Source organism: Terrapene carolina, unplaced genomic scaffold (assembly GCF_002925995.2).
Source record: "Terrapene carolina triunguis isolate 2854851 unplaced genomic scaffold, T_m_triunguis-2.0 Scaffold58, whole genome shotgun sequence".
NCBI classification, from domain to species: domain Eukaryota; kingdom Metazoa; phylum Chordata; order Testudines; family Emydidae; genus Terrapene; species Terrapene triunguis.
Window position 1 is genome coordinate 82,605,511 of NW_020664409.1, and position 24,488 is coordinate 82,629,998.

The window sequence follows — 24,488 nt, forward strand, 5'->3', positions numbered from 1 at the left end:
CACTTGGGGCGGCAGAAAAGCTGGAGCCAGCCCTGCATATATTAAGTACCTAACCTCTGGTACACAAGAGGGAAAATGTTGGTGATGGTTTCTGCCTTTTTACTTATAGTACGTTTCTTTGTTTCTAGATTGTATGTTAAATGTTTCTTGAATAGCTTGATATAGGGACCTAAAGGAGAGGTGATCTGTCGGCATGTGAGCTACAAATGGAATGGAAGGTGGTCTTTAATGCAAGTATAGTATAGAAAGTATAGTTGACTTTTGGACCATGACGAAACCTTCACAGGAATGATGAATTATAGTGTAAAGGGTAGATGAAGTTACATGCAATAGGAAAAGGAGCAGTGCTATATGCATGACAAGGAAGAAAGCAGTGAATCAAAAGAAAAAAATGAAAGTACTGAATGGAGTATGATAAATGCACAATCTCTGAGGAAAAAGCTAAGAGGTAATATAACATCTTGGCATTCTTTAACTTAGCAGCTACTTGCCTATCAATTAGAACTTAAAATTGATTGATAGTAATCTTTTCTAGCCTTACATCCCCAGGATTTTTGTGAAGGAATAGTGATTAGTATTATTTAGACTTCAGTTTTTCAGCTTTAAACCTCTACTTAGGACAAGGTTGACTTAAACTATAGTTTTTTAAATAGTAACTTATGCTTTACTGTTCTAAAAGACAAACTAAGTGCTTACCTGTAGTTGTGACATACCATAAGGGGCTTAAACCATTATCACATTGTGCAGTAAGTTTTCTTGTGCACATTTATTTGTTATTTTAGCAGCATAATTTTATGGACTGTCATATCAGATTTACTTTATAGTCATACATTAGGACATTGAGATGTGCCAGATCTTTGGTGCCATTTGTGTATGAAATTCTGTCTTCATTGTGTGTACTCATCGCGAGTCAAAAACCTCCTACATGAACATCAAGTTCTTGCAGATGCAAATGTCTCTAACATTTTAATTTTTTCTTTTGTTGTCATTGCAAATCCTTCCCCCCCATTACACTTCTCCATTTTTCTTTCTTACCCCCCCCCTTTTTTTTTTCCAACTGTCAGTGGAATTATTTTCTTCCTGTCTCCATATTCAGGTAGTGTCAGTGGCTGAGTATCACCGCAGGATCGATGCTTTAAATAGTGAAGAACTGCGCACGCTCTGCAGACGCCTCAAGGTGCCCTCTTCGTAGTTAAACCCCTTCTCCAGAGACTAAAACATCTTTCTCTGTAGTGGCCTTGATCAGGGCAAGTCCCATATTCGGTGGGTTTGTCTTGGCTACAACACTACAAGAACCCTGCAGAAAATTCCTTTCTCTTGGATATGTGTTTATACACTGAGAGAGTGTGCTGTAGCTCTGTGACAAAACGATCATTTCAGAGTTTAAAATCAGAGGAATTTTCTGTCATCTTTGAAACTTTGTTCTCATTACTACATGGTTTCCAGAGTGATGAGGACTTGTGTTTTAATTTCTGTTCTGATGTGATGGCTTGAGTTGGGTAGAAGCTTTCCTAAAAAGAATGCAAAAGAGACTGTTTACAAAATTAAATAAGGACTTACTCAGCTGTATGTATATTTGAAGTCTTAAATTCTTATATAAAAAGATCCTACAAGTATTTCAAATTTTTTTGCAAATATTAAGCCTCACAACTTCCATATGAGGTAGGTAAGTGTTTTGCCCTTTAGTGGATATGGAATTAGAACTCTCAATCCCTAAAACAGCAGTTTAGAACTAATTCTGTAGATTTATTGGATATTAATCTTGAATTGACTCTTGCATTCTCTTTAGGTATTTCTCTATGTACTTTGGCATATGCACGCTTTTGAATTGATGTGTACATTATGCCAAGTTTACTGATGAAAGCATATCTAAACTTTTTTGAAAACATGAAATAATCTTAATTCAATATGTGTTTCTAAGTATCTAGCTAATGAAATGGTTGGAAGTTTGGATTTTCATTTTGTTTCTGAGTAGCTTTTGCAAAAGGCTATACAGAGGGAAATGCTTTCATGGGTTTGCTGCCTCTACTTAATTTAGTAGTCAAAGTGCTGTCTTATTGATCTGTTACGCTGTCAAAATATTAGTTGACAGTGATAATGTTATAGTACTTTCTGTAGTATGTGTTTAGGAGCTTTAGATTTGGACAAGAAAGTTAACTTGCTTACAAATGCCTTATGAGTGGTAAAAAGTGTATACAATCAACAACACAGCATGTGTTTTGCATGTGGTAGTGTAATAAAAATTAAAGAACCAAATAGAGTATAAACATTTTATGGTACTCTTGAACAGCAGTTATGTTTTGTAGAATCTGTACTCAAACATGCCCTTGACAGTGTGAAATTTGGGACTGAAGAGACCAAATGGCATATGCTGTATAAGTAGTACTTAGTATTTGTAATTGGAAGATGATATTGAATATATATACTTGGCTGATTCTTTGTGAAATTATATGCTAACAAATGCTTTTAGTCTGAGATAAATGCTAAGTTATGGAAAGCTTGAGCCTTGCTTGGTGCCCTCCTCAAAATGACTAAATAAAGCAAATTTTCTCAATTTAAGGATTAATGTTAATACTGTAATCAAGTTACTATTATACAAATATTCCTTACCTTCATATTTTATAAGATTTTTTTTAAGCATATAAAAAGTATCCCTTGATAGACAGTAAATTTGATTTTTCTTAGCTGTTTAATGGGATTTTACTGGTTGAAAAAGTGTTTCACATAGAATCTGAAAAATTGGAAAGTCTTCTTTTTGTGTCAAAACTGTTCACCATCTAAAAACTTAACATTTGGCAATAGCTGCCACAAATTGGTATCTGAAACACTGCAGTTTTTTGCCATTTAGAATAGGAGATGTATGTGGCAAACCATATTTTGGCAAATGTTGACTTTTAGTGTGTTCTGATGGATGCATAGGGGCTAATCAAAAATCCAGTGAAGTCTGTAAAGTTCTTGCCCATGACTTCAGGGAGCTTTGTCTCAGGCTCTTAGGATAATGATGATGCCTAGTGGTTGTTTAGCACTTTTCATCAGTAGAGCTCAAATCACTTTACAAAAGAGGTCAGTATCATTATTCACACTTTACAGATGGGGAAAGTGAGGCACAGAAGGGCAGTGACTTGCCCAAGGTCACCAAGCAGGTCAGTGGCAGAGCTGGGAATAGAACCCACGTCTCCTGAGTCCCAGTCAGATTCTTTAAGCAACTAATACCCACTTAGAATATTTGAAAGCAGGCTTTGTAAATGTGTAGTAGGAACTTGAAAAGTTTCACATCATAACTGCTTTAAAATTTATTTTCTTTGGGTATTGATTAAAATCTCTAGCTTTTGAGCGATGAGCATAAAGCACTTGAAATAAACTGTTTCTGCATTTAAAATATATATAACTCAAACACCTTTTTTATTACTATTAGAAACAAAGTACATTTTGTGCAGTGGTTGAGATCATGTACTTTAGAATTGACTACAATTAAAAGCCAAAAGTCCATATTCAACCCTGAACACACAGTCGTGTAAAAAAACAGGCATAACCTTCTCCTGAATATTAGAGTACTTGTGCAAGCAATAATTTCAGTGTAATATTTAGTACTGATAGGTTTACCACAAGAAGCAGGGATCTCCATGTCAAATGCCTAATATAACAAACTTAATACAAAATTCCAATAATTAAGTACAATCCTAAATGCAGTGAAGATGATGTGGTGTATATTGAGCGATACTTCCTCTGTAAGAGAATTGTGAATGCTTAACATACCTTCTAGAGTGCTTATTTATTTCCTCCTGCCTTGCAGATAACAAGGGAAGACATAAATTCAAAGCAGGCTACAAATATCAAAACAGACCTGGAGCCTGAAGCATTTCGGCCAAATCTTAGCGATCCTAGTGAATTGTTGCAGTCAGACCAAATTGAAAAGGTATGGCTGTCAAATAAAACTGTTGATAGAACAATATTATCTGTGTTCTGTAAGTATCCTGAACATCGTGTATCAGGTTAAGTATATCAAATAAATAACCGGGACCTTGTTCTGAAGAGCTTATAAAAAAAAAATGTAAAAAGCAACAGAGAGTCCTGTGGCACCTTTAAGACTAACAGATGTATTGGAGCATAAGCTTTCGTGGGTGAATGCCCACTTCGTCAGATGCATGCATGCATTCACCCACGAAAGCTTATGCTCCAATACATCTGTTAGTCTTAAAGGTGCCACAGGACTCTGTTGCTTTTTACAGATCCAGACTAACACGGCTACCCCTCTGATTAAAAAAAAAATGTAGTTACTAAATGCCTAAGAGAATCTTTATTGTTTTGTTAACAGCTCACAAAGCACCTTCCTCCGCGAACCATTGGGTATCCATGGACTCTTGTCTACAGCACTGCAAAGCATGGCATGAGCTTGAAGACATTGTATCGAACTATGTTGGGGCTAGACACTCCTGTACTAATGGTTATCAAGGATAGTGATGGGCAGGTATGGAAATAATGGCCAAAAAAATCAAAACTGCTGTTTAAAACCGATAAATGAACAGCTGAAATATCAATGTGTTTTAGTAATAAAACTGCCTGTGTTAAGCATATCCCTCTTCATGGTTATGTATTGGTGTTACAATTGTGTCATTGTGCAGGCGGTTTTTGATAATGGCATTTTTCTGGGAAATGTTTTGATGAAGCAAATCCAGTGTCAAGCCACAACTGTTGCAAATCCTCTAACATTTTATTACTGAATAACATTTTAGTTTCTCTTAAATAAAAAATGAGAACCAGACAGCTCAGAGCCTCAAAGGATTGATAAGGCACAGAATCTATGTCCCACCCAAAAATGGGAAAGATGGATAGTCATTGCTATCTGAGTAGATAGCCAACTTTCTTGACATAGGTTACCTATCTCTGTACAGTTCCCTTAGTGACAGATATGCACATCTTAGCAACCGTCATCTTGAGGTTACAATGTTGATTAGGCCATCTGTCCGTTTGATGTAAAGAGACATTTATAATAATTTCAGTGCTGAATAATCAATTCTTCGAGTGACAGTCTGTGTGGATTCCACTTCTGGTGCACATGCAACCAGTGCATACAGATTAAATTCTTTTGGCCAGTGGTGGGTGTTGGGGCCACCCTGACCCGTGATACTCTTGCAACTCCATCCCTCCACCCGAGGACATAAGTGGCGGAACGGGTCCAACTGTTCCTCAGTTCCTTTTTGCCTGCTGTGGCAGCAAAACAGAATCCCAGCAGTGTCTGCTTACTTAGCTCACTGCGCAATTAGTTGTTAGGCTAGCTTATTGTTCATTAGGTTGAGGATTCATAGATTCTAGGACTGGAAGGGACCTCAAGGGGTCATCGAGTCCAGTCCCCTGCCCTCATGGCAGGACCAAATACTGTCTAGACCATCCCTGATAGACATTTATCTAACCTACTCTTAAATATCTCTAGAGATGGCGATTCCACAACCTCCCTAGGCAATTTATTCCAGTGTTTAACCACCCTGACAGTTAGGAACTTTTTCCTAATGTCCAACCTAAACCTCCCTTGCTGCAGTTTAAGACCATTGCTGCTTGTTCTATCCTTAGAGGCCAAGGTGAACAAGTTTTCTCCCTTCTCCTTATGACACCCTTTTAGATACCTGAAAACTGCTATCATGTCCCCTCTGTCTTCTCTTTTCCAAACTAAACAAACCCAATTCTTTCAGCCTTCCTTCATAGGTCATGTTCTCAAGACCTTTAATCATTCTTGTTGCTCTTTTCTGGACCCTCTCCAATTTCTCCACATCTTCCCTGAAATGCAGTGCCCAGAACTGGACACAATACTCCAGTTGAGGCTTAACCAGCGCAGAGTAGAGCGGAAGAATGACTTCTCGTGTCTTGTTCACAACACACCTGGTAATGCATCCCAGAATCATGTTTGCTTTTTTTGCAACATCATCACACTGTTGACTCATATTTAGCTTGTGGTCCACTATAACCCCTAGATCCCTTTCTGCCATACTCCTTCCTAGACAGTCTCTTCCCATTCTGTATGTGTGAAACTGATTTTTCCTTCCTAAATGGAGCACTTTGCATTTGTCTTTGTTAAACTTCATCCTGTTTACCTCAGACCATTTCTCCAATTTGTCCAGATCATTTTGAATTATGACCCTGTCCTCCAAAGCAGTTGCAATCCCTCCCAGTTTGGTATCATCCGCAAACTTAATAAGTGTACTTTCTATGCCAATATCTAAGTCGTTGATGAAGATATTGAACAGAGCCAGTCCCAAAACAGACCCCTGCGGAACCTCACTTGTTATACCTTTCCAGCAGGATTGGGAACCATTAATAACAACTCTCTGAGTACGGTTATCCAGCCAGTTATGCACCCACCTTATAGTAGTCCCATCTAAATTGTATTTGCCTAGTTTATCGATAAGAATATCATGCGAGACCGTATCAAATGCCTTACTAGGAGGAGTTAGTTTATAGTTTGCCTGTTGGCAAAAGATATATATTAGCCATAAAAGTGAGAAAGAGAGAAAAAGAAAGAAAGAGAAAGAAATATCATATCTACCTCATCTATTTATCTAGGTTAGGTTATGTATTAACCCTGGAATTGGCTGACACTAAATCTTGGGATTTAAAACTTGTCCCTCTTGCTGCCATGCCTCTCGGTGATGGGACACTCTAGGAACCTTTTCTGTCTACTTTGAGATGGTTACTATGGTTCTTCAAGATGTGTTGTCAGCACGGATTCCATGACCCCACATCTACAGAGTGCTCTAGCCTCTGGATTTTGTATTGATGAAGTAACTGAGGGATGGTTGGGGGTGTGAAAACATCAAGGGCACAAGCACGGCCCCGATTTACACTGCTGGCCAAAAGAATCTGATCTCACACACCAGAAGTGGAATCCATGTGGGCAACCTATTTCAAAGAAACAGTTACTGTGGGGTAAGTAACTGTTCTTTTTGTAGTATATGCTGTACTACTTCTAGAAGCTATGGTGTGCTTTCAAAACAGCATAGGTTTGGTTGATGGAGAGATGCATTTATAAACCTAAACGCTGCAGTTTGCACTAGCCTGAAATTCTTTCCTTTACTGGTATGGGGGTGCTAGCTTTTCTCTGTCCACAAATTATATTGAGCTGATCTGAAACAGAAACATAAAATCATACTGTTGGTTGATACAGCAGAACCTCAGAGTTCTGGAGTTGACGAACACCTCAGGAATGGAGCTTGTTTGTTACTCTGAAATGTTCATAACTCTGAACAAAACATTATGGCTGTTCTTTTAAAAGTTTACAACTGAACATTCACTTAATACAGCTTTGAAACTTTACTATGCAGAAGAAAAATGCTGCTTTCCCTTCTTTTTAATAGTTTACATTTAACACAGAACTGTATTTGTTTTTTGTTTTGTTTTTTGGTCTCCACTGATGCCTGATTGTATACTTCCAGTTCCAAATGAAATGTGTGGTTGACTGGTCAGTTCATGACTTCGAGGTTCTACTGTAGTGTATTGACAAAAATGCCCAACATGGTAGTGTAAAGGCCAAGCAAATATAGCCCCTTAGAAGAGTTTGCACAAAGCAGCATTTTCCATGCTGGAGGATTAACTGGAAGCAAGGAATGTGCAATGAGATGCACATCTTATACTGTACAAAATATCTTACATGTTGCTTTGGAACTGGATGTAGTGCCAGCTCTGAGGGTATTTGTATATTTCTTAACTACCAGAGTTGTGTTTTTTAAGGAATAGCCAAAGCACTAGAGAAGTTGTGCTTCAAAGACTGAGTCTGGCTGTAATTAAGAAATAATTTTAAGTGTACTATGGCTTCCTGCTAATATGTGTGGTAGGTGAAAATATATCTAAGATTAATGTTTAAACATGGGTCTTGTTACTTCTGTGAAAATAACTTTTATTTTTATAAATTGTACTAGTTTCTGATTAGCAGGGTGGAAGTTCTGATTCATATCTCCCAGACTCCTTTTACGTGTTTACCTTAATATGGGTATTTTATTAAAGTTCATTTGAGGAATACTGAAGGTAGCTTTCCTAAACTGTGAAATGTTCCAAGACAAAGAAAATAACTTTAGTCCAAGTCTCACATGATCACAAAATGCATGTCTGATTTCCTTCTCCTGCAGAGGGCTTACTTTAATTCTTGTCACTGTCAAAATGTTTACAGGAGAACTAAAATGTGGTCTGGAAATATGTCTTTAAAATAGCGCTTTGCATTTTGTATAATACAGATATATAAAACAAAACAAATATCCTAAAAAAAAAAAGATATGTGATGTTCCAAAAACTCCTCGGATACAACATAAGAAAAGGGGGAACATATGATTGTAATGTTGTACTATACAAAGGATACTTATTAAAGGCTAAATTGTAGCATTTAGCCACTAGCCTGCTTTAGGGGTAGTGGAGAGCAATACTACACCACAGGGAATTTCTGAAGGGCCCAGTGTGCTGGGCAACAATGCAGATTGCACCTGGTATAGCCTGATCTTCTTGCTTGAGGTTGGCCTGTTTTGCAAGGTAATTATAGAGACATAGTTCACCACTTCCCTGTTCCTCCCTTCCCCATGGAGAGATGTGCACCAGGAGAATAATACCTGCACTCCTCTGAACGCAGACTGCAACTTCAGTGGCTTTTGTGTGAAGCACTAGAGGTTTTATTGCTTGCATGCTCCCCCATGTGCCTTCCCTCCTCCCCCCACTAGTTGTAAGGTCCAGTTACAACCTGATCCTGAAAGGGAAAGTTATTTGAATTGTAAAGATTCCATTTTGTCATGCTTGAAAACATAACACCTTGAATGTAAAAGTAGAGAAAAGAACGGTTTATATGAAGATGTATGACATCCTTCAATACTGAAAGCTTATTTTAATAACTGAAGTTCACAGTATCTGTATAAGATTCCAGGGATGTCACTGTCACTCTGAAACCTAAAATGGCTAAGCGATAGGAGCAGCTAGTTGAGAGGTTTTTTCTTCAGAATATCACCAGGTTGCATCATCATTAGATTTTGCAATCAGTTACCATTCAATTTAAGTTCTCAGCCATTTTGACTTTACAAATTACATCCATGCAGTGAACAGCTGCAGTAAGGCATGTATCTATGCCATGCCAAGAGTCCTAAGAATATTAGAAGTAAACACCCAATCACTGCCCTTACTCTACAGCTAATTTGCATGCATCAATTTCATTGGTTGTATGAGGGTACTGCACAGATTGTGGATTACTTGGCCCTACTGCCACACCCTGCATCCAACTGTCACCAGTGCAAATCAAAACAACTCTCTTAGCACAACACCCAACACAAATCAACATAACCAGTGTACACAACAACCTCCTTACAGGTCCTCACCTCTTATTCACTACCCACCCAAATCAACACATCTTCCAAGATTGTCACTCTGTTTGTGTCTCACTCAGAAGCCTAGAATTTCTGAGTGATGAATGAGTGATGGAAACTGCTACAAGCATGGGTGAGGGTTTTTGGTTTAGAATACCACGCTTCAGTTGTCACTGGGCCCTGTGAGAACCAGGTGGAATGTTGGAGTCCAAAGGTTCTGTGGCAGTTGGAATGTAACAGCTGTGTGAGGTAACAAAGAAGTGGGTGTATCTCCAGCCAGGGGGCAGTTCTGTGCACAAACTTTGGGGAGCGTACAAACAGCCACATTGCTTGCTACAGTACAGTACTTTGGGGCTCTAATTTCCATGTATGATCTTCCTATGCAGCTTTACTGCCACTCTGCATGACTTCCTGTTTAATACACATCAGGAATCTTCCCACGTCATTGGTGCAGATAATGGCTGCCATGACTACAGCACCACTAATGCCATAGTAGCCTGCCCTGAGTTGATACAGCTTTCTGTTGTGGTACCATGTTTACTGCTTGGTGTTTTGTGAGCATGTTTCCTGCTACAGTGTTTGGTGAAATAGTGCACGGGCATACTGGTGCGAAGGGCTGCCACAGATACTGAAATAATCGGATTCCAAACCATACAGAATTGGGCACAGAGCTACCCTGTGTCTGGAGGCACAGCAAAATATAATTAACTTGGTCCCTGAATAATAGTTGAGAAATCAAAAATATGAAGCAAAGTACCTGACCTGGACAACAAGGCTTATTGTTGTACCAGCTTTGTATGTTCTGACTGGGGTCCATGCTATTTAACATATACACCTCTACCTCGATATAACGCTGTCCTCAGGAGCCAAAAAATCTTACCGCGTTATATCAAACTTCTTTTGATCCACCGGAGTGTGCAGCCCCGCCCCCCCGGAGCACTGCTTTACCGCGTTATATCCAAATTCGTGTTATATCGGGTCGCGTTATATCGGGTTAGAGGTGTAGTATTGAAAAAAGATGGACAGGAGCACTGATGTAGAGTATGTTTTATGAATGTTTATGTTCTGCCAACTTCACTTCATTCTTCTTGTGAGAAGTTACCCAGGTCTGTTTGTTAAGCCATCTGTAATCCCTATTTAGGGATTTGAAGGTAAATTTCCTGTCTATTAGTGATAGAAATGACAGTGTTTCTTCTTAGTCCTGATGAACTTCGTAGTCTCAGCAATTTTGCTGCCTTCCAAAATTTTCCACTGTTTTATTGTGTTTTAAAGAAGTGTCAAATTGAGCAGCTGACTAAAGATCAGGTAAAAATAGATAGAGCACCTTATTGAACACCTCATGAATTCCTCTTTTGGCAGAAAATGTGCAAAATCCTCTTTGAGGTAAAGTTTGAGGTTAAATTATTTTTTTGTTCATTTGTCTCAACATAGTAGGAAAATTCTGTATTAGAATAAAACCCTGTCAATAGAAGCTTAGAATCAGATGAGTCAAATCATCAGTATACGGGGCCGTTTTCTCTCATCTGCTCAAACACTTCTGATATTGGGGTCAGACTGAATGGTAATAGACAGTCAATGGGACCTGAGTGCAGGCCACCCCTTTTCCTCCAGTGTCTCTGAAGGGAAAATGAATGAGAATACTCCATTGACTAAAGTTGTGGGAGCGGATATTATATAAAGAAGCAGTTAAGTTAATGAGCCTTTAGCCAAAAACAACCAATAAGGTATACTTTGGACAAAAACAAGCCAGTAAAGTGTATATATAAAAGAGAGCCATATTCCAGTCATAACTAAAAGTTTTTTAGGCATATAAGGTGCTACATCTGAAATAGCTTGCTAACTTTCTGTGAATGGCATATTAGAGATTGCTGGCATCATCTGAGCTGATTCTGTTTGTATGAAACTATTTGAATTTGGGAATTAGCAGAATAGCTTTTTCCAACTAGTGCGTTAAGTGGTGGTGTTTTTTTAAAGACTTTAGAATCAACTTGATTAGCGTGTTTGATTATGGGCCAATACAACTGAGATGGTATCTGCCAGGTTTCTTCAGCAAGACTGCCAATAATTTTGTGAAAAAAATCTAACTCTTTGAATTGACTTGCACAAAATTAGTTTGTGTCCCCTTTAAGGAATAGAGGGAGGAAAAAATCAAAATTCCTAGAATCAGACTGAAAAAATTGGGTTATACTCTGTGAACCAATTGAGAGTGTCTTCACTTTTTATGAATTTGGATGATCAGTTATCAAATCTCAATTGTCTTTCTCCCATTACTTTTCTGACAAGTAACGCCTCCTGCTAAGACTACAATAGAACCTCAAAGATATGAACACCAGAGTTAGACTTATTGGACAACTGGACACCATGTGGAACCGGAAAGAATCAGGCAGCAGTGAAGACAAAAAAACAAACAGCAAATACTGTACTGCCTCTGGGCTTTAGCGCTGGGCCTCAGGGCATCAGTCACGGGTAGTTGGGGCTGCAGCCACAAGTTAGGGGGAGGGTCAGAACTCCGGGGGTAGGGGGTCTCAGGGCTTCTGCCCCACAGGAGCACTGGGGCTCAAGGCTTTAGACTAGGGTTACCATATTTAAAAAATAAAAAAAGAGGACACTCCACGGGGCCCTGGCCCCGCCCCTTTCCCACCCCCGGCCCTGCCCCAACTCTGTCCCTTCCCTGCCCCAACTCTACCCCTTCCCCAAAGTCCCTGCCCTGAGCGCCCCACATTCCCCCTCCTCCCTCCCAGCCATGCGAAAAGGGCTGCCCAAGCGCTACCGGCTTCACAGTTTGCCGGGCAGCCCCCAGACCCTGCGCCCTCGGCCGGCGCTTCCCCAGCGCAGCTGGAGCCTGGTAGCGCTCGGGCTTCAGGCAGCCCCCATGCCTCCGGACCCTGTGCCCCCAGCCGGGCACTTCCCGTCCCGGGCTCCGGCGGCTGCTGTGCTCCCTGAACTCCTGGGCTCTATAAGCGCCGAGCTGCCCGAGTGCTACCGGCTTCGGGCAGCCCCCATGCCTCTGGACCCTGCGCCCCCGGAGCCCGGGAGTGCCCGTCCGGCGGCTCAGGGTCCGGAAGTATGGGGGCTGCCCAAAGCCGGTAGCGCTCGGGCAGCTCGGCTTTAAACAGAGTAGAAGAGTCAAGGTAGAGAGCACAGCAGCCGCGGGAGGGGAAGTGCCCGGCCGGCGGTATTTTTCCTGGACATGTTCGGCTTTTTGGCAATTCCCCCCAGACGGGGGTTTGATTAGCAAAAAGCCGGACATGTCCGGGAAAAACCGGACGTATGGTAACCCTACTTTAGACCTGTGGGGAGCACTGGGGCTTGGGGCTTCAGCCCTGCTGCACCATTCCTGGCTTCAGCCCTGCGGGGAATGCTGGGGCTTTCATTATGAGAGGGGTGCCGGTTTCAGCCCCAGTGCTCCCCCCGTAGCTAAAGCCCCGGTGTGCCCTCCGCCCCCCTGGCCAAAACCAGGAACTGAGCTGTGGGGAGGGCAGAAGCCAGGAACAACGGAGTTGCGAGGCTGAAGCCCCAAGCCCTGGTCCCCCGACCCAGAGCCCTGACACCCCACCCTGGCCCTGTAGCTGCAGCCATGAACCCCCTGTGTCTGAAGTCCGTAATGTCTTGTTCAGAGTTAGGGAACACTTCAGAGTTACGAACAACCTCTATTCCCAAGGTGTCCGTAACTCTTGAGTTTCTATTGTATTATAACTGAAATATTAGAGAAATATATTTTTCTCTATTTTCAGTGTTTTTAGGCCATGTGACTGAGTTTCACTGTTCTAATCATAGTTTATTATCTCATGTACTAGCATAATAACACACTCAGGCACCATTCTTCCGCAAGCCCTGAAAGAGTGTATTTACCAATAGAGGCTGAAAGTGAAGTGACATGCACGTGCACGAAGGGGAAGGTTGGGCCAGATCATGTTAGTTAGTGGTTGATCTCAGGCCTGCCTAAAAAATAAATTTAAACATTTGCAGGAAAGCAGAAAAACCTTGAGACACTTCCTTTTAAAAAGAATTCTTCATTTTAAAAAAAAAAAAAAAAAAAAGTAGATATGCTATTTAAAAGATGCCTAAAAATATCAGAAAATTGGTAACTTTTAAAAAAATTCAAGCTGATAGTGTCCCTTTATTGCTTCCATAGGAAACATGATCTTGTCAGATCAAGACCCTACTTAATTTAGAGGAGACCTAAAATGCAAACCCAGTATTGGAGAAAGGAGATGGCTGTTTAACACACACATGCTACAGGATGACGTTATTCACTCAAAGTTTAATAAAAAATTGGCTAATTTTCTCTTTATGAAAAGGAACAACAAATATCAGCCAGTATCTTTTTTGTTTGCTTGTTGGTTTGTTTTGTTAAACTTGAAAAGAGAATTTAAAGCATTGGGATTGTAGCAGAGAAAAAACAAGAAGAAATTGTTCTTCAAAAACTGCACTTGAAATTTCAACATCAAAACTGAGCAGGCCATAACACCTTTGGAGATAGTTTTATCTACTTAAAAAAATTATAAATATGTATAGAGAAGATATTCCAGTCCCTACAACTAATTTAATAATTCACCTACAAATTTAAAACTAGCTTTATTTTAATTAAAAATGTAACGGTGTCTCCTCTCCTTGGGGGTCTGATGTAGGTTGACACAGGAAATACTGCTCGCTATTGGAATGCATAAGTCTTTCAAAGTTGTTTATAAGGCAAAACTTGCTTTAAAAATATTACTGTAACCACAGCTTATATTCTATAAAGCTTTGTTAAATTTATTTAACTTTAAAATAACTTTGAAATGCATGTGACTGGCAGAGATTTTCAATGGGAGTAAATGAGTCAATGAATTGCCTTTTTTAAAATTTACTCGGAAGGATAGTATCATCCAGAAAGCTTTGAGAAATCACATTTAATATTCTTAAAGTGAACAGCAAATATTTATCAAAGGTACAGTATTATAAATAGACACTGCAGTTTTCCTTTTTAAATAAGGCTCCATACTGTCTTTACATAGCTGCTCCTCCAGTTGGGTTTCTTTCATTTCAGTTGTAAATCTAAACCACCACAAAACATGGTCTCTTCAGGAGATTCTGTGGGCAAGAAACTCCAGTGTTAAGACCTGGTAAAGTTCCTATTACAAGCTGTCCTGACCTGAAGAATATATGGTGGGGTCTGTTCTAAAGCTTTATTTTGATTAGAAAATTGTGTTCAGATCGTGCTTACATAATATCCCTTAAGGATTGAGTTCTCCGAGGGGATCAACAAGCATATGGACTAGGGTGATCCCGTGGATATATTGCACTTAGATTTTCAGAAAGCCTTTGACAAGGTCCCTCACCAAAGGCTCTTAAGCAAAGTAAGCTGTCATGGGATAAGAGGGAAGGTCCTCTCATGGATCAGTAACTGGTTAAAAGATAGGAAACCAGGGTTAGGAATAAATTATAATTTTTCAGAATGGAGAAAGGTAAATTAGTGGTGTCACCCAGGTGTCTGTACTGGGACCCATACCATTTAACAAATTCATATATGATCTGGAAAAAGGGGTAAACAGTGAGGTGGCAAAATTTGCAGATGATACAAAACTACTCAAGATAGTTAAGTCCAAAGCAGACTGCAAAGAGTTACAAAGGGACCTCACAAACCTGGGTGACTGGGCAACAAAATGGCAGATGAAATTCCATGGTCATAAATGCAAAGTAATGCACATTGGAAAACATAATCCCAACTATACATATGAAATGATGGGGTCTAAATTAGCTGTTACCACTCAAGAAAAAGATCTTGGAGTCATTGTGGATAGTTCTCTGAAAACATCCACTCAGTATGCAGTGGCAGTCAAAAAAGCGAACAGAATGTTGGGAATCATTAGGAAAGGGATAGATAAGAAGACAGAAAATATGTTGCTTCTATATAAATCCATGGTACACCCATCTCTTGAATACTGCACGCAGATCTGGCCGCCCCATCTCAAAGAAGATATAATGGAATTGGAAAAGGTACAGAAAAGGGCAACAAAATGATTAAGGGTATAGAACAGCTTCCATATGAGGAGAGATTAACAACACTGGAACTTTTCAGCTTGGAAAAGAGACGACTAAGGACGGATATGATAGAGGTCTATAAAATCATGATTGGTGCGAAGAAATAAGGAAGTGTTATTTACTCATAACACAAGAACTAGGGATCAGAAAATGAAATTAATAGGCAGCGGGTTTAAAACAAACAAAAGGAAGTATTTCTTCACACAACACACAGTCAACCTGTGGAACTCTTTGCCAGAGGATGTTTGTGAAGGCCAAGATTATATAATAAGGTTCAAAACAGAACTAGATAAGTTCATAGAGGAATGGCTCTATTAGCCAGGATGGGCAGAGATACAAAACTATGCTATGAAGTGTCCCTAACCTCTGTTTGCCAGAAAGCTGGGAATGGGCGACAGGATGGATCACTTGATAATTACCTGTTCTGTTCATTCCCTGTGAACCACCTGGCATTGGCAACTATTGGAAGACAGGTTACTGAGTAGATGGACTATTGGTCTGACTCAGTATGACCGGTCTTATGTTCTCTGCCTGGAGATACTGATTTGAGTCTCTGATGCATCCAGCTCCTTTTCTTAATATGGATACTAATGGGTGCTGGAGGAAGTAATTGAAAAGGGGTTAAAGAATTTGAGAAGGCTATGGGCATTCTATGCCTTTCTGAGAGGACAGAAGGATCATAGAACAGAAATGTAGAGCTCAAAAGATCATCGTCCATTTCCCTGTGGTAAGGCAGGATTAAGTATATCTAGACGATCCTGGACAGGTGTTTGTGGAATCTTCTCACTGGAGGTTTTTAAGAAGGGGTTAGACAACCTCCCTAAGTAATCTGTTCCAGTGCTTGACTATCCTTATAGGTAGATACTGTGGAAATTTTTTCCAATTTAAAATCTCCCTTACTGCAGATTAAATGAATCACCATCCTCCTTATAACAACCTTTTACGTATTTGCAGAATATTATGTTCCCCCTCAGGCTTCTATTCTCTAGTCTAAACATGCCCAATAATTTCAACCCTCCCTCATATTTTTCTAAACCTCTTATTTTTGTTGCTCTCCTGTGCACTCTCTCCAGTTTTCTCATGCCTTTCTTAGAGTAGTGCCTAAAACTGGACACACTACTCCAACTGAGGCCTCACCAGCTAAAAAAATAAGTGTCTCCCAAAGAAAACAGAACTGAATCAGAATGCTAGCTCTGACATATGACATATCTCATCCACACCACCATCATTATTGTGATTCTGTGAGATGCACCTCTGGAGGAGCCAGATTTAGTATGCTGATATCTATGTACACTCTGATACCCTGATTGAAGAAAATCTATGTGACTTGTCTCCATCATGTGTCAGTGATGGAGTTCTAGGCTGCTGTCTTCAGGTTCTGAAGATACCCATTTTGGCTGTGGTGATGTAACCTTTGGGTGGGCTTGAGTTCACTTCATTGCCCTTCTCCGGTACCTAAAAAACCCAATTCCCATAGAAAATTAGCTGGAGACCCAGAGTTCAGTCTCTAAGAATTTTCAGCCAGGATTGCACAGGGTCAACCTCCCCACATTCAAGTCCTAAAAGGAACTAAAGAACTGAATTTAAATTAAAAATGTTATTTTATGATAAACAATCTAATTTTTACAGCATAACATGCCTATTTTATAATCCACAGACATTATCTTCACAGTTATACATAAATAAAGAAAACAAATTAAAATCTGAATAGTTCAATCCCCACAGAAACACAGTGAGAAGAAACTGAAAGTTCCCAAAAACTTAAAGTTAGTTTACCTAAGACTCAGTTACTTTGATCACCAAATTTATAGAGTCTAAAACATCTTCCCTCCACTTGCTTGTAGGAATCTTCAGTTGGAATCCATGCAGACTCTTCCTCTGCTGAAATCACTGTTAGCCAGTCAGCTAACTCATTAACCAATCACTCAGTTAAATGCATAGATTTAAAGAAAACCCTGATGCAAAATACTTCAGAGTTAGGGAAACCAGCCTGCTTTCTGCTCCTGGGCTCAGTTTCTCGAAACTCACACCAGGGCACGTGGCCTTTTTTAAAGCAGCTGCCCTGACCACAGCAACAGGGAACCTATTGGAGTATACCCAAAACTACCACACCCAATTCCAGAAGCTTCTGGATGTGGAGTGCTAAATCTACCTAGCAACAATGGCCCAGACACAACTCACTCCTACTCCCCCCCGTCTTTTAAAGAGATATCTCCCTATTAGGTGCCTGGGTTACAATGAGGCAGATTTTAGCTGTGTCCTGCAGCCTGTGTATTCTGAATGTTTTGCTTTTTGGGAAACTAATACTTGTTTAATTGGGTTTGAGTACGCTGTCCTTTTAAACCCCTACTAGCGATGACTGGTAATAACTAGCCGTGTATGGTGGTCTTAAACAGGCCTAATAACTATTTCACACTCTTATGGTACCCAGGAAAGGGCCCAGAGCCTGGATGAAATTAGGCTCTGTTGCCAGAGTTGAGGCGATTGTGCCTTCCTTTTCAGTCAGACCAGAATGAGGAGTTAAGGAAAAGAGCCACCTCTGTTCAACAAGAAACTACCCTGATAGGGAGATGGCCTATAATAAGGAGCCTATGAGGATGTATATGTGTGTAATTCAGTGTATACTAGTGGTAGAGGAGAAAGTATAAAACAGGAAGCAGAGCCCAGAATCTTTTTGGACCTGGGAATTACCCCCCAAAACATTTGTATCTTGCTGTCTCTTCAGCTGTTATGCATATGATTTTAATTTTTAATTCTTGCACTTCTTATTCTAGGCTGATTAGTCAGCAAAGAATTGCTTGACAGTTGCTTCATGTCCCTCCCTACCAAAATCCTCACAAAACAGCCTACAATATCTCCGTTACAGTTGGTACCGTTAGGTCTTTTGAGGTTTCTATACTTCTCCCAAAAGCAGATTTCAAACCTACCTACATCTCAAATGATAACAGTATGTCAGCTATCCACATAAAAGAAAAAGATTTCATGAGTAAAACTACAAAGGTTTTGTTGATGCAGTGTAGATTGTGTAGCTTCAGCATTCTTCTTACACTTTTGATCTCAACTTTTTCTTCTCTCCTATAGGTTTTTGGTGCGCTAGCCTCTGAACCTTTTAAAGTGAGTGACTGCTTTTATGGCACCGGAGAGACCTTTCTGTTTACTTTCTCTCCAGATTTTGAGGTAAGGAGATACAACTCCTTTACATCTTATTTAACCATTCAATATTACAGTGTCAACAATATTGACTACAAGAAGCTATGTTTTAAGGGGTGATAAAGACCCACTTACACCTACCAAGAAAAAATAGCTAGCGTTAAGGTAAGAGCAAAGGAATGGGAAGGGACATAGGAACTGGGATTATACTTATACTTTAATGGTATAGTAAGGGCTGTGGCATTCCACATATGCTGCAGTTTGGCTAGGGGATATTTGGGGATACCAGTAAAGATGAAGTTGAAGTAATTGAGACAAAAGTTAATGAAAATATGGGTATGGATTTGGAAAGATTGATAGGCTAAACAAGTGTATGTAGGTAAATGTAAATTAATTAATTTAATTAATTTCATTTCTAATTATTTTAGAGGTGAATTTGTTCACTGGAACTAATCCATTTACTCTTTAAATATCTGTATAATCTAGAGCTGTGGATTTTCTCACTGACACTAGAATCATGGCAGACTTCTAGGTCAGGAATAGTGAGACACTTGGAATTCACAAAATTCAATTTTTCAAATATTTAACTTGCTATTCTCTACTTTCATTAGGTCTTCAAATGGACAGGAGACAATATGTTTTTTATTAAAGGAGACATGGACTCTCTAGCTTTTGGTGGGGGAGGGTAAGTCATGATTTGTACTGTTACTCATTGTGAAGAATTGATTACAATGGTCTTTGTGTAATGTTGTGTACACACAGTAAAACTGGTATTAATGTTAATTTTAGAAATCTCAAGGCCCAAGAAGCTTTAATGCTAATTATAGATATATGTATGTATCTATCAATTGTCAGATAAGAAAACCATTTAACACTTGTAAACTCAACTTGTACATTTATTAGACTGTTAGGCCTTCCTTTGCATTGCTTCAGCAATGGAAGACCTAGAAAGCTTTACCTCTGATAGGTCAAGATACCTTTCCATGTCCTGGTTGACAGCATACTTGCTTTTTCTGAAACTGATACAAGATGTTAACATTAAAAAAAATTAATGACGAGCAAGGCAATTGAAATATATAGTAAATTGCCTAAAATTATAAAAAATGTTTTTGGCAGAACAGAGAATTAATTGAACCTAGGTTTGCAGAGTCCAGGTTAGTGTCCTAACGCTAGCACTCTGACAAATATGTCCCAAGAAATACTTTGTTAGAAAAATCTGTTTCAGATAAACCTAGGACATGAATACTTGAAAGCCTTGAAATGGTATTCCATAATCTTTATTTTTTTCCCCCAATGGAGGAAGTTATTTTCAACTTACTTATATATTTTTTTAAAATCTCTCTCTGCTCTTCTAGTACAGATATTTTTGTTCTAAGTTACTAGAGTATTCTTCCATAAAAGAAACTTTATTCTACAGGTAATTAAAATATTAAATTATATAAATCTAATGTCGATTCTGCAGAATCTGAGAGGCTTAAAAACCTTAAATAAATAAAGTCTTAAGGTTTCAAATACAGCTGCATCTAAGAGAGACTGCAGAAGTAAGAAGAATCAGGGAATCATGTTTTATAATTAAGGCTACTATTTAATCACGGGGTATTTTTAGTGAAAGTTATGGACATGTCACAGACAAGAAACAAAAAAATCACGGCCCCTAACCTGTCTGTGACTTTTACTAAAAATACCCATGATAGAATCTTTTTGTTTTGGGGGGTGGGGAGGAAATGGGGAAGGAGACCACGGCACCAGCTGGAGGGAGGGGGGGAGCCCCAGGCGGCCTGCTGCCGGAGGAAGGGGGCCAGGCACTGCTCCGGCCACCTGGGACTGCAGCCAGGAGCCACCAAGCTGCGACTGCTCCCACCGCCCCCGGGACTGCTGCTCAGGTGGTCCTTGGGGCCAGCCGCATCGGCCGCTGCTCGGGTGGTCCCCAGGGCCAGCTGCCCGGAGCCGCCAGAGCAGCGGCCAGTGCGGCTGGCCCCAGGGATGGGGCCGCTCCAGCAGTGGCTGGTGCAGCTGCCTGCAGTACTGCCCAAGCGGCTGGCTGCACAGCCGCTCCAGCTGTGGCTGAGCAGCCTAGGATCAGCCACACTGGCCGTTGCAGAGGTCAGAGGTCGCAGGAAGTCCCAGAATCCTTGACTTCTGTGACCTCTGTGACAAACACGGAGTCCTATGTATAATTCTAGCTACTCTAACTGCATTTGTTAGGTTAACTTTGTTCTCCTTCATGAATTATTTTTATATAACTTCTCTATGTTCTAGGGGAGAATTTGCTCTTTGGCTTGATGGGGATCTCTACCATGGAAGAAGTCACTCTTGTAAAACATTTGGGAATCACACACTTTCTAAGAGAGAAGACTTCATTATCCAAGACATTGAAATCTGGGCTTTTGAATAAGTGTATGTGTCTCTACAGGCTATTGTCCCAAACCTGACATGAATCAGTGCAGCTCAAAAAGCCCTAGGAGCAATAGAATACAGTATTTATATACTATAGTTTTAAAGCTATCTTCAAGATGATCCAGATACAATTTTGAAATAGTGTATTTAAAGTTGTCATACTTTATTGTATGCTTAAGATATTTCTATAAGTCTAGGCCACATGGGCTGAAACTGAACGTCAGTTAAGTTAATCTTGCTGTTGTGGAGCCAGCCTCCCAAATTATCTGTCCTTTAGTCTACCCCTTTGTCTCTTCAGTTCCCTGAAACATCTGTCTACGATCCCTTTAGGACTGCTTTGCTGTATCTCAATTAAGATTATTTTTCTATTAAAACTGTATCTCTGAATGGAGCTCCCCCTTCAGGGCTTGTATAAGAGGAAAGTTTTGAGTGTGATGATTTGGCAGCAATGCTGCAAACACTGGTCCAGACCACTCATTGATTAATTCACATGGTGCCACTGCTAGACAAGAAGTTTAGCATTCCGTATTGGAGCATACCATTACCCTTAGTCCTGGTTAGAAAATTCATCCAAATTCAGTTGTGCCACTTGTTTTATTAATGTCCAATTTAGAAAACACGTCAGTTACATCATAGTAAAAGTTCTAGTTGCGTGCTGATTATATTAAAGAGTATTTTGCACATGCTGTTAATGATCTGCAGGTTTGGGACAAATGAGGACAGCGTTGAGCTATGTGATAAAAACATAAAATAGCAAGGGAATGTGAGAATGTGATAGTTCCACTGGGTTTAATGGATAAATCAAGTAAAATGCAGTGAACAAATTTGTAGCTGTAGTAGGGCATTATGCATACAGACTATGAAATTGATGCATTTTTCTTCAACATAAAGTGTCAGATATATACTGTTTTATAGTTATACTGTTGTAGCCTTGTAGCACATCAACTCCAAGAACATAGCTTATTCCTGTCCAAAAGAAAAAAATAGTTGTGATGTTTTTGAGTGGATTTATGTTGTAAACTACAGTTAGCACCAGCTCTGATAAAATGGGGTAATGTACTATAGGTAGCCAATATTGTAACTCAGTAGACTTGTGGAATATGCAAATTTACTGTCATGTGACCTCAAAAAAATGACAGGCTAGAATACAGTACCGGTAGCTCTTGTTCACTTTTGTAGGAAAACTGATAAGCCATTGTGGCAATAACAGCTCAACAAAAGTTATTTTCAAAGCTTCTATTCTATGTTATGCAAAAAAATTGCTGTTATAAGTGTGACAGTGACTGACTTCGTGCTGAAATTTCAGCTGTTCCAGATGAACATTGTATATTATCTTGTAAATTAATGTTTAAAAGTAGTTTTGTTATTCTAGAAAAGTGTTGATTAACGGGTTGCTTATAGCACTTTAAATTATTCTAGAAATGGAATAAAAGCCAAATGGGTTGGCTTAAATAGATGTAGTTGTATAGTATGTCAATATATTTAGTTCTTTGAAAAGTTTTAAAAACTTATCTGAAGAAAGATTACTGCTGTGGTAATGAAAAAGGGCAGATGCTCTATCTATAATATGCTAATGCGCAATATGAATAGAAATACAGGGCCCCATTTCCTGTCTCTATGTATAGCTCTTTACCCTTGTTAGAGCTTAGTACAGTATGTAGATTAAATGTTTACAAAAATAAGGAACTGTAAATATATTAAAATGACTTTTCTCCCCATTGGTCTTCCACAGCAGTATTATTGTCTTTGTGGAGTTAAGACTAATTATAAACAATCCTGTAATGGATTTCAAGTACTATAAGGTCATAGTGATATATATATAGCAAATAAATCTAAATACATGTAAAATTAAACTTGAGTTTGAATTTATTTAGACAAATGGTCAATTATTGCTATTTTCACAGTAACTTCCTGAATGTGGGACCTTCTCTATACCACTTTTTAATTTTGGTATATTATGATGATCTACAATGTAACTAAATAGTTTCTTCCAGTTTTTGGAACTGGGGGAAGAGTAAATATTTATAAACTCACATACCAGTATCATATAACTTTCAGTGTATGATATTGAGAGTGAAGAGCAGTTTTTTAGATTTCCTTTGTATTTACCTTAAGGAGTATATGTAACATATCTCATCAAAACACTGTCAGTTCCTGCTCTCCTGAGAGTTCAGGTGCTGCATTCTGCATCACTTTTTCCATCTGCTGTATGATCTCTGATTCTTTTAATTGCAGAATTAGACTTCTGATTTTAGTATAACTAATTTAAATTCGGAATAATTGACTTTGAGCACATGTATTGATATAAAATTGTGTATATTCTTCCAGTAATAAATAGGTCTCTCTCTCTTGCACTTTAGGGCTGAGTTATTCTCCTGGGAATTTGGCACCTGCTTGAGTGTAGGCTCCAATTTGCAGCCAAATTCCCAAGCATTAACAACTTTATGTTCAGAAAATATAAGCTACATCAAAGGCCTTGACACAAAATTCAAAGTACCTTGAGTTTATGGGAGCTTTAGTGGCTAGTTAAAGTCTCCCCAGAGGCATTTAATGATGGGAAAACAACAACATTCTCAAACAGGATATAACCAAGGTTTGTCTAAACACAAAGTTGAACCAATTTAATTAAAGTGGTGCAAACCTATATATGGACACGTTTGTATCACTTTGAAACTGGTTAATTGATATAAATCAGGTTTAAATTTGCATGTCCACACAGTTGCACAGACTTCAGATAAATTGTTTAAAATAACACCTTTAAATCTGTGCAGGTGTGTTGACCACAGCAGAGAGATCTTTGTTCTGACCTTTAAATGTCTCCTTGGTTCAGTCTCACCAGGAATTTTACAGGATATAGTTCCCTTCCACCTCACTGCCAAGAACCTCATTGCTCCAGTGATTGCAAGAAACTGAAGCTTGACATAGGCCTGGTCCACACTACCCCCCCACTTCGGACTAAGGTACGCAAATTCAGCTACGTTAATAACGTAGCTGAATTCGAAGTACCTTAGTCCGAACTTACCGCGGGTCCAGACGCTGCAGGCAGGCTCCCCCGTCGATGCCGCGTACTCCTCTCGCTGAGCTGGAGTACTGGCGTCGACAGCGAGCACTTCCGGGATCGATTTATCGCGTCTAGACAAGACGCGATAAATCGATCCCAGAACACCGATTGCCTGCCGTCGGACCCGGACGTAAGTGTAAACGTACCCATAGACCGAAGAGAAGAGAATCCATTTTATAGATGGATTTTGAATGAGTCTAGTGCCAGATCAAAATCTGTATCACCTCTCAGTATTATAAGCTCAGTGCACCGAGTTGATGTTTGATCAGATTTACATTGCATCAAGAGTTCCAGGTCTTATCAGCTACATACACATCTTATTTTAAACACTGCTTTCTCACTGAATGTTAGTATGGTCCTTACTCAATTTATAAATCTCCATAAAGGTCCTGTTCTGTCACATGTAGTCTCCATTTATGCTCATTTGTTGATCCCCAAGGAAGCAGATCTGCAAATGAAAAGCCTTTGGGACCAGAGAAGGAACTCAGTCTGTTGGGAACATGGATCACAAAACTGAAAGAGCAACTGTC

The 24,488-nt window shown here is 39.5% G+C and overlaps 1 protein-coding gene across 3 annotated transcripts in view; it reads left to right on the forward strand.

The window, feature by feature from the left end:
* The window catches only part of OXR1 (oxidation resistance 1), a 250,858-nt gene extending 228,108 nt beyond the window's left edge, over window positions 1-22,750 (forward strand). For 2 of the 3 annotated variants that reach the window (XM_026663861.1, XM_024194498.3), the window contains 6 exons: window positions 1,097-1,177; window positions 3,794-3,916; window positions 4,316-4,468; window positions 18,432-18,527; window positions 19,112-19,185; window positions 20,760-22,750. In XM_026663861.1, coding sequence (XP_026519646.1) covers window positions 1,097-1,177; window positions 3,794-3,916; window positions 4,316-4,468; window positions 18,432-18,527; window positions 19,112-19,185; window positions 20,760-20,895 — 663 coding nt within the window. In that variant the 3' untranslated portion in view covers window positions 20,896-22,750. The remainder of the gene's footprint in view (window positions 1-1,096; window positions 1,178-3,793; window positions 3,917-4,315; window positions 4,469-18,431; window positions 18,528-19,111; window positions 19,186-20,759) is intronic. The other variant, XM_024194499.3, reaches the window with a different exon arrangement.
* Window positions 22,751-24,488: the final 1,738 nt, after the last annotated feature.